The sequence below is a fragment of the Rhododendron vialii genome, chromosome 9a (assembly GCF_030253575.1).
Source record: "Rhododendron vialii isolate Sample 1 chromosome 9a, ASM3025357v1".
Lineage (NCBI taxonomy): Eukaryota > Viridiplantae > Streptophyta > Magnoliopsida > Ericales > Ericaceae > Rhododendron > Rhododendron vialii.
The window spans coordinates 12610753-12622011 of record NC_080565.1 but is presented as its reverse complement, the minus strand read 5'-3'; the positions used below and the strand labels follow the sequence as shown (position 1 = coordinate 12622011).

General features: G+C 45.3%; 1 protein-coding gene across 1 annotated transcript; it reads left to right on the top strand.

Annotated features, from left to right (window-relative positions):
- The first annotated feature begins 7281 nt into the window (after positions 1-7281).
- On the top strand, positions 7282-9427 carry LOC131299621 (uncharacterized). The gene is made up of 5 exons (XM_058325206.1): positions 7282-7524; positions 7663-7857; positions 7999-8337; positions 8415-8626; positions 9238-9427. Exons 1-5 carry the CDS (start codon positions 7282-7284, stop codon positions 9425-9427), a joined length of 1179 nt encoding a protein of 392 aa, XP_058181189.1.
- Positions 9428-11259: the final 1832 nt, after the last annotated feature.

The window sequence follows — 11259 nt, the reverse complement described above, 5'->3', positions numbered from 1 at the left end:
AAAAATCGTAAATATTTTCACAAAATGCTTAAGTAGAGACCGATCTCTGGATTGGGCGAGAGGGATGCCTTAAAACTCTTCCCCTCTCGTAACCTGGCTCCCGAACCCAGATATGGTTATAATAGATTGGTGCTTTCACTTTTTCAAAAACAAACAGCGTAGCAGGTGCTTCAAAATACGGTTCCTTGGGTGTCGGACCTTCAAAACCCGAGTGGCGACTTAGTATTTTTGTAGCGCTTGCCATCCGCGCTCGCGCTCCCTCGATTCCGGGCCCTTGCTTTGGAAACCTGGAAATTTCCAAGGGCATGCTGCCCACAGTGGCTACTCTGCTGGGGAACAAATCGAACCAATATTAATCTATACTTAGAGTTTAAATACATTTGTGAACAATTCTTTAAAAGTCTGTCAAAACGGTGAGCTTCGCGCTGCCGAAGGTTAGAATGGTGATTTAACAGGACCCCGTGTCCGAGCAATCTAATCTGGGACTTTTTCGATTGATCACTTGAGTAGTTTCCTCTAAAGATGGACTAAATAAAGTGAGCCAAATTTGAAAAGGCATTTTGCGATTTTGTGATTCTTCTTCTTCTTAAAACAATTTCTAGCATTTTTCTCATTTGCATCGATGTGGGATAAGCCTCGTTGGATCATTTTGGCAATTCGGCATAGTTTACTGGAGCCCGGGGACCCCGAATGACCAACAACCTTTGACAATGATGAGTCATTCTATCGTTTGATTGTTGCTTTGTGATTTCGCGGGCAGCAGGAGGTATAACTTGGCTCTAGTCCGAAGAACCTGTTACGAGCCAAAACCGGCCTTTGCATATACAAAACATTAGAACTTTCCAAACTAGGACAGGTACCCACATTGTAAGATCTATTTGCATCTAACCCCATATATTGTCTACGTGTTACTACTTTTCTTATCGCATGCATTGTACATACATTTTGTCTCACGTAGGAGCATGTTTAGGGCGGCTTCTAGGTTCTCGATCTTCAAGTTAGTTTTAAGCCTATTACGACGCTGCTTTTGCTCAATGAAGAGTCATGCATCTCAAATGATGCATGTTTTCAGTTTTCAAATCTTTAAAGCAAAGGGACTTTAGGGAAATCAAAAGCTTTCTACACCTTTGTCTATACGCCTGATTGAGGTTTCAAACAGAAAATGAGGAACAACGCAGAGAAAGCCATGATGCTTACACCAATTAGGTAACAAGTGCCTCGTCACTTACACCACCCGGCTAATAGCGCAGTGCCGCTCATGCCATCTGGTCATAGTACCATGACATTCATACCAAGTTGTTCCAATCCCAAAGTTGAAACTCCAAACAGTGGAATAGTCAAAAATTTAGATTTCTTTTGGCATCCTTTAGGATCTCTTGCTTCAGGTAAGGATACACCTTCGAAAAAAATTCTGAGGATTCTGGCAGCATCCGAACATCTTGAGACAGACTTGTCCTCTAGTTCTAGAGTCTAGGGCGACACTGACGATGTTGGCTGTGTTATCGCTTTAGTCTTTTATTTAGATTAAAGTTACTGCAAGACCCTTATTGAGCCTTTTCTTACTTTACTACAAGCAAAGTTCTGAATCATTGCACCACCACGGAGAGTATCGAAGTAGAAAGGCAAACCCATTTGGGAACGTCTACATCAGAATCCGATTCAAAGGCTCATCAGGTTGCAATCCCAGTTAGTCACAACGGAGGACTCTCCACGTTCTCTGTTGGCTACTCTTCAGTCAGGCTCGTCATCAGTTATTCAGGAAGTGAAACCCCCAACGTCACCAACTCTTTCATCTTCATCAAGTTCCTCTGAAACCTTGGTCATGGCAGATCAACCCCAACCACTAACCGTGGAAGCTATATTTGCAAACCTCCAGAATAGCATCGCCACCATGCAATAGAGGGTTACTCAAATGGATGCCAATGTTACCCGATTGAATGACCTCTTTAACACTCGTCTTCCGCCAGTAATAGAAGCAGGAAGCGAGGTCGATGAGGATGTTCATGCAGAACCTATCTTTGTCGAGGATCTGAATCATGCAGGGCGACTCATAGTTCAGCCCAATCCGAGAGAAGCTCGCCCAATAGTGACAAATCTAAACCCTACTGTCGTCAGGCCTACTCAAAACCCTGATTTGATCGCTCTCATGGCCAAGATCACCAAGCTGGAGGAATCCGTCTCCAAATTTGAAAAGATCAGTGCTGGGGGAATTGACTTGGACCGTCTTTGTTTGTATCCCAATGCCAAGCTCCCTGACAAGTTCAAAATGCCTGACCTGGCCTGACCTCTTTAACACTCGTCTTCCGCCAGTAATAGAAGCGGGAGGCGAGGTCGATGAGGATGTTCATGCAGAACCTATCTTTGTCGAGGATCCGAATCATGCAGGGCGACTCATAGTTCAGCCCAATCCGAGAGAAGCTCGCCCAATAGTGATAAATCTAAACCCTACTGTCGTCAGGCCTACTCAAAACCCTAATTTGACCGCTCTCATGGCCAAAATCACCAAGCTGGAGGAATCCGTCTCCAAATCTGAAAAGATCAGTGCTGGGGGAATTGACTTGGACCGTCTTTGTTTGTATCCCAATGCCAAGCTCCCTGACAAGTTCAAAATGCCTGTCCTGGCCAAGTTTGATGGCAGTGGTGATCCTAAGACTCATCTCTACACTTATCACGCTGCTATGAAGCTCTTATCAGTTGAGCCCAAAGCCATGTCGCAACTTTTCCTTTAGACTCTCTCCGACCCTGCCTTCCATTGGTTTTTGTCACTCGACATTGCCAAGAGGAGGACTTGGGAAGATATTGTTGCTGCATTTATTTCGCAGTACAGTTATAATTCCCTGTTGAAAATGACAAAATGGGAACTTAAAGCCACCAAGATGGAAGCCAAAGAGTCTTTCGCGGACTTTGTCAAGAGGTGGAGGGCTAAAGCCGCCCTAATGACTGAGCGTCCCAGCGAGAGAGACCAACTCCGCATTATCTCCCGTAATCTTCAACCAGACTATGCCAAACACCTAGTTCTCGTTCAAGCGTTGGCTAACTTTGAAACCTTCTTCGACTCTGGCTTGGCCATTGAGGACGCACTGCAAAGTGGTATTCTATCAAGGGGAGAGTCCTCTAACCCTCCAAAATCAAAGCCTTGGGCATACTCTGGCAACACCAATGCACTGTTCAGGGGTGGGACTTTCTCCAACACATTAACCAGTGGCACCAATACCTCTTCCTCCAATGCCACCAATCACATTGCAGACGTTAATCAAGTGCAGACACTGCAAAACAACCGGCCTTGCAATCAACCCCGCAGCTTCTCCGCATTCGAGGCTCCATTATCCTCCGTTATGGAGAAGTTGATCAAGTCAGGGCATCTGAAACCCCTTGATCCCACTCCTCAACCTAAAAATCCATCACCCAACTTCAAAGCCAATCTCTACTGCGCCTATCACCAGGGTGCTGGCCATCTCACAGATTCCTGCTTTTGCCTCCGACATGCAATTCAGGATCTCATAGATCAGGGTACCCTCCTGGCTCCACCTCCACTATCTCAAAAACCAAACATCCTTTCCAATTTCATGCCAAAGCACAATACTGTTTCCCATATCAACCATATATCCCTTAGCTCCACTATATTCAACCCTACTAACCATATAACTTCAGTAAGTCAACCCAAACCAGTTGTTTCCATACCCACTGAGCCCAAAACTGAAGTCTTACACATTCATTTGGAAGAAGGACAATCATCCAATTCCAATGTATCTTCTGCACGCTTGCGAAATGGAGCATTCGTGCTGGGCGCATCTATCAGTGACCTTTTCCACCAGTCTATTCCTGCTGTGCAACTTAGCTCTACTTCTTCTCTTGATAGCCCATACTTCAACGTGATAGATCCAAATCCCTCTTCGAGTCTGGTAAGTCATTTTAGATCTGCAATGACTCCTTTGCCAGAACCGCAAGTTGATATGCAGACCGTTGGTTGGGCAATAGCCGACAATAATGACTATGCCACCCCTCATAATTAACGCATGGACTGAACTTGAGCTTGACAGTGTCCCGCAAAACCCTAAGTATGTCCCTTTTGACCACTCCTGGTATGATGCATGGATGGCCGGTTATGATGCGGCAATGCTTGATCCTTTGGATGGTCTCTCTCTATTCACTTTTTCAACAGCCCGAGCCTGTGGCTCCCGAAGAGAAATACTTTTGGGATCCCGAACCCGCTTGGCAAATTCCCATTGGGATTTGACTCTAATTCTTTTCAAGGTTATGCTTTGCCAGACTACATGACTCACTTTGTGGAAGACAATCTTGTTTAGGAGGAGCCTCGCATTTTAGGGGAATGCTTTGTCCCCTCTGCCATCGCCAGGCTTGTCAACTCGGTATCTGATGTCAAGCATGACCCTACTTTCTACATCGTTGATAAGGGACTTCTGCGCCCTACAGTTCCTTTTTCGAGTAGGGAAGACTGTAGTATCATGGTCACAGACCTTGTCCCGCCAGCCGATCTTTGGGACGTTGATCATATAGTCAATGTCCAAGTTAGGACAGAAGTTTGGACCGTCAATCGCTATTTGGCTGATGGTGGGCTTTGGGATGTTCCCTTTGTTGCCAACCCAGAACCTGTTGCAGAGGTCGCGGCAGTCAAGGATTTGGACTTCTAAGACATGCTAATAGTAAAAGACTTGGCTGAAGATTTGGGTTTAGACATGGAAGTACCTATGGTAGCACCAACAACCGACAAAGGAAAGCGCAAACTGGGTGAGGTCTCTGCTGACCTCCGGGATGTTGATCAAGACCCTTAGGTCGTGCCCTCTTTGGGAAACGTTCACAACGTTACGAGGAGTGGACGAATTTTTCAGCCTGCTAATCTACAAGCTGGAAGTTCGTCCAACCCTTCTAACCAAAGGAGTGAACCTTCTACTTTCCCGAGGTCTGCACCACTTGAGGTACCTGCTGGCACGCCAGATGCGGACATGATTCAAAGACAACTTGAGCGGATTCCTGCTGCCATATCAATCTGGGGACTAATCTGTCCCTCCCGTGAGCATCGTCAAAAGCTTTGCCACACCTTCTCTTGCCCTGAGGTCCAAGCTGATATCATCCCTGAAGCAATGATATCTCTCATCCTCCCACCTACTTCCAAGCACACCGTGATTTTCACCGATAAAGACCTGTCAGTTGAAGGGGTCGACCACAATCGCCCCTTGCACATCATTGTCAAATGCCGAGGACTTTGGGTTCTGATTGTCCTTATCGATAACGGTTCAGCGATCAATGTTTGCCCCTTGAGGGTGGCTTACCGTCTGGGACTAACTAAGAAGGACTTTGCACCTTCCAATCTAGCCATTAAGGCATACAACAACACTTGTTGTGTAGTTGAGGGTACATTAATACTCAAGCTCGATGTTGAGGGCTTTGAAATGGATGTTGAATTCCAAGTTGTCGACATCCTGGCCACTTTCAATCTTCTGCTTAGCAAGCTGTGGCTTCATAGGCCTGATATTATGGTTGTCCCATCTACTCTTCACCAAAAAGTCATGCTAGGACTTCCAACTGGCACATTAACTATCTGCGGAGATTCTGGGATTCGCCCGTTCAAGGAAGATGGTACTCCTATTCTAGGAATCATGCATGGCTAGAAGGATGTCGATCTAGGGGGTTTCTCTTTTGATACATCTGGTTCAGTTTTGGCTGTCAACGTGGACGGGGACTTCATCATAAGCTTTGTTGCTTTTGATATTATGAGAAAGATGTCCTATCTACCCGGGCTGGGCTTAGAGATTCATCAACAAGGGATATCCTGGAATTCCTTACCTTTCCTTCCTGCGAAGGCTATTTTGGCTTGAGGTACATTGCCTTAGCCAATGATACCAAAAGAAGGAAATGTACGGGAAAACCTCGAACCCTCTATGGTGATCCTGACAGCTACTTTGTGTGCGAGAAGGGAAACACTGTTTACACAGGACAGGCTGAGCCCTTTATCGATTCAGAGACCGGGGAGCTGCTACCGAGTTTTGAGATTTTCGCTGATGACACCTGGTTGGACAGCGATGAGGAACCAGCAAGGATGGAATTCAAGAAGAAGCTTAGCTAGCCAAAGGTCAGGACTGACTGGCTGGGATCTTTCAATCAAGGAAGCTTAGAGCAGCTGTTCCATGAGTTCTCTCAAGTGGGTTTGGCCGAGGAAGCTGAAGAAGCCGAAGTGCTCATGCTCAGGCCTGATGCCCTCGAGGATCCCACCTCCCTTATCACAGAAGCCAAGGGTAGTCTTAAAAATTGCATTTTCAAACAACGCTTAACTTGCATTGATGACGTGTCTGAGTCTGAGTCTGACACGGAGTCTTTTGAGTCTTCTGAGTCTAAGTCTAGCTTTGAGTCGGAGTTTGTGTCTCTTGGCCCTCCACGTCATAGCTTTTATTTTGAGTTTGACTCTGCTATACTTGGTAGCCCTGAGGGGTCTTTTGAAATGAAAGAATCTACTTCTGACTACTTTGATGATTTGTACATAAACTGTATCGACCCTAATGATGAAGGGATAGATTTCAATGGGGATATTCCCAAGAAAGTTCGTGCCTTCATCGAAAGGGAAGATGAAAGGCATGCCCAGCCATTAAAAGAAGAAATAGTTTCTTTAAACTTGAAAGATGAGAACAATCCCTGAATGGTTCAAGTGGGCTCCACTTTGTCCCCAGAGGAACATCAAGATTTCAAAGAACTGCTCACAGAATTTGGTGATATCTTTGCATAGTCTCATCAAGACATGCCTGGCATTGACCCAGAAATAGTGGAGCATCGAATCCCCCTGCTGCCGGACGCTAAACCTGTAAAATAGAAACTAAGATGGATGAGGCCGGATTGGGTACAGAAAATCAAGGATGAGGTTACTAAGCGGATTGATGCTGGCTTTCTTATGGTTTTTCAATATCCTACTTGGGTTGCCAATATTGTTCCCGTTCCCAAGAAGAACGGACAAATCCGAGTATGCATCGATTTCAGGGACTTGAACAAAGCAAGTCCTAAAGATGATTTCTCTTGCCACACATCGATGTGCTTGTTGATAATACGGCAGGGCATGCCATGCTCTCGTTCATGGATGGTGTCTCAGGTTACAATCAGATTCTCATGGCACCAGAAGACCGCGAGAAAACGACGTTCATCACCGAATGGGGGACTTACTGCTATTTGGTCATGCCGTTTGGTTTGAAGAATGCTGGTCCTACCTATCAACGTGCTGCTACGACTATTTTGCACGACATGATGCACAAAGAGGTTGAGGTCTATGTGGATGACATGATTGCCAAGTCAAAAACTCATGAGGGGCATATCCCTGTTCTTCGGAAGTTCTTCAAGCGACTCCGTAAGTATCGAATGCGTCTCAATCCGCAGAAGTTCACTTTCGGAGTCACAACAGGTAAAATGCTTAACTTTTTGATCACTACTCGTGGAATTGAAGTTGACCCGTCAAAGATTGAGGTTATACTTGAGATGAAGCCACCAGAGTCTGAAAAAGGAGTACGGAGCTTTTTGGGGAAGGTTCAGTTCATCAAGAGATTCATCGCCAAGTTAACTTTAACTTGAGAGCCGATGTTTCATCTCATGAAGAAGAACACCCCATTCGTATGGACAAACAAGTGTCAAGCGGCTTTCATGTCTATTTAGAATTACTTGCAGAATCCTCCGATCCTCATGCCGCCAGTTCCCGGGAAACCCTTGATACTTTATTTGTCTATGAATCCTTCGTCTATGGGGTGTTTACTAGCTCAAAAAGGAGATAAGGGTGTCGAAAAGGCCATTTACTACTTAAGCAAGAAAATGGTCGGATGTGAAGAACGCTACACAGCTCTGAAAAAGACATGTTGGGCTCTCGTTTGGGCTTCTTAGAAGTTGAGACACTACATGCTGGCTTATCCAGTGAAGTTGATTTCTCGAATGGACCCTCTCAAGTATCTATTTGAGAAGCCAGCGCTTACTGGTAAGTTAGCATGTTGGTTGCTCTTATTGGCATAGTTCGACCTCGAGTACGTTACAAGGAAATCCATCAAAGGGCGAGCAGTTGCGGAGTTTTTGGCTGATCACCTTGTCGATGGACCAAAAGACTCAGATTTCGTGTTCCTAGATGAGGAAGTGCTAACAGTTGTCGAAGATGTGTGGACACTCTACTTTGATGGGGCGGCCAGTCAGAAGGGATATGGGATCGGAGTACTGTTGATTACACCTGATGGCACTCATATTCCGCTTACGTTCAAGCTCAATTTTGATGTCACAAATAACCAAGCTGAGTATGAGGCCTATATTGTTGGCATGGAGGCTGCTCTCACCCTCGGCTTTGAAAGCTCGAGGTCATTGGTGATTCTAATCTTGTTGTATCTAAAGCTAACAGGGACTAGAAAGTTCATGAAGAAAAATTGAAACTTTATAATCAGGACTTGGAAGATCTTATTTCTCGTTTTAACAAGGTCAATTTCACTCACATTCCCCGCTTGAAGAATCAATTTGCTGATTCCTTAGCAACTTTGGCCTCTATGGTCGAGCTTCCTTTGGGTGTCAAACTCCACCCTAATCTGATTGAGCAGCGGGACTGTCCTACCTATCAGTTTGTCAACGCCATCGATGATGTAGATGATGGCCTACCCTGGTACTATGACATATAGAACTTTGTTGAGAATGAGGAGTATCCAGCCGAAGCTTCTAAAAAGGATCAACTCGCGTTACGAAGACTGGTTGCCCAATATATCCTTTATTGAGGGAAGCTATACAAGAGATCCCATTGTGGGATGCACAAACTCTGTGTCAATGGTTCTGAAGCCACAAAGATTATGGAAGAAGTTCATGAAGGAGTCTGTGGTCCTCATATGAGCGGTGTCATGCTCGCTAGGAAGATCCTACGGTAGGGTTATTTCTGGTCTACAATGGAGTCTTAGTGTGTGGATTATGTACGGCGTTGTCACAAGTGTCAGATCCATGCCAACCTAATGCATGTTCCTCCTTCTAACCTCTTTGGCATGACTTCTCTTTGGCCTTTCTCTGTGTGGGGCATTGACGTCATTGGCATGATCAGACCGTCTGCTTCGAACGGTCACAGGTTTATTTTGGTAGTGATAGATTACTTTACCAAATGGTAGAAGCTGAATCCTACAAAACCTTAACTGCAGTTCAAGTTGCTCACTTTATTAGAAAGAACATCATCTATTGATACGGTGTACCTCAAGCATTCGTGTCAGATAATGGGTCTCACTTTAAAGGCAGGGTTTTAGAACTTTTTAAGGAATTCAAGATCCAGATCCATCACTCGACAGTTTATCGTCCTCAAACAAATGGAGCTGTCGAAGCGGCAAACAAGAATATTGAGACGATTATCAAAAAGTCTGATGAATCTGCGCGGGACTGGCATGAGCAACTACCTCTAGCACTTTGGGGGTATCGGATGTCAATTTGAACATCGACAGGGGCGACACCTTATTCTTTAGTTTACGGGATGGAAGCAATACTCCCCATCGAGCTTGAAGTACCGTCATTGAGAATCATGGCAGAATGTGGGCTCACGGAATCCGAATGGCTCAGCGAGAGGTTCGTTGAACTCATGCTCTTTGATGAGAGAAGACTTCTCACCTTGTATCATGTCCAGGGGTATCAGCAAAGGATTGCCCGGGCATTCAACAAGAAGGTGAAGACTAGGGACTTAATAAAGGGGGATATGGTTACAAAGGAGATTCGGGCACCTGTATTTGATCCCCTTGGCAAATTCCGTCCGAAGCGTTCGGGGCCTTACATCATCAAGACAATCCTTTCTAGGGGAGCAGCTCAACTCATAGATCTCGATGGCAACGAGTTCACCACTTTGGTTAACCTGGATCAACTCAAGCGTTACTATCCCTGAGAGAAGCTCGTTGGGCCGAAAACCACAAAGGTGGGCGGTTCTAAGCAAAAATCAGAGCAAGCCTGCTGAACTGAAAACCCGAGAAGGCGGTTCAGGCAAAAATAAATAGGCAGTAATCAAAAGCTCGCTAGGCCGAAAACCCGAAGTGGCGGCACTAGGCAAAAGTTAGAGCGTAAAAGGAGAGTAAAAATACTCGAGTGGACCTTAACTTGAACTACGTTTTGACCTGATTCTCTGAAAGGGGATACGTAGGCAGTCTCTTCATGAGATTCGGTCACACTCCATCAACTTGATCCATGGTTTGCCATTTTGGAATTTTCTTCTACGTTCAAAGCGGCGTGGTGTTCAACGTTTGGATCAAAAGGAGAAAGTTCTAAATCTTTCAATTTTATTCAAACTACTACTTCTATTACACAGCTGAGCAAAGTCTTTAAAACAGTTAAGCATAAAAACAAAATAAAATGCTAGAGGCCTTAACAGGCTCACAGTTTATTCTAGATCATTGGAGTCTTGTCAGGAGTCAGTCGACATTTTGCCTCTTTGCAATTTCTTTTCTTAGCCATGATTTATAGTGAGGCTTGAGTTCTGTGCTGAAATCTGGTTCCTCTCCGCCAAGTTGCCTCAGGCCCCAATTGTGCTCACATCATGTCAGATTCTGGGCAGTGAATACGGGGATATGGAAAGTTTCGACCCCGACTCTGTGTAGCCCTTGACTTATCCCTAGTTGACGAAGAATACGACCGGGAATGTAGAATGTGAAAGCAGTCAGTTCGGCTATCACCATCCTTTCAAAACCTGCAGAATTAATGGCCATGTCGGGGATGTTCAAAACCTCATGCCTCCAGATGATTTCATTCGGCAGTTATTCCTTCATAAATGTGTACCACTGGTGTACGGACATCTCGGGGTAGATCAATCCTCGCTGATGCATTCGACCAAGCAGATGAGGCCAATTTGCCACCGGTGTTGTGAGCAGTCCCAATTTGTCTAATAGCCATAGCTATATGAGTGAGTGAAAAGACAAGTAAGGAGTCATATAAAACTTGAGCGAGAAAACAAATGAGAAGCTCCGATATAGCCTAAGCCGAGAGATGAGGTAAAAAGTAAATGTGTGAAAGCTAGAAAAAGGTGAGCTGAGTGAGTGTTTACCTGCAGCAGGAGTGGACTACCACCAAATATGTTTGTTTGGCCAATAGAAACCAAATCCAAACCCATGAGTGTTTCTGCCAGAACCAGCGGCACCACATTCCTTCAAGCACCCATTTGAGCTGCAACGCTCACTGGCGAGGGGTTAACCCGCCCATTCGGAGATACTAGTAAATAGGCAGCCAGCACACTAATCACTAAGGCAAATCGCCGCCGAGCCTATAGGGCGGTGTCCTCTGTATTGC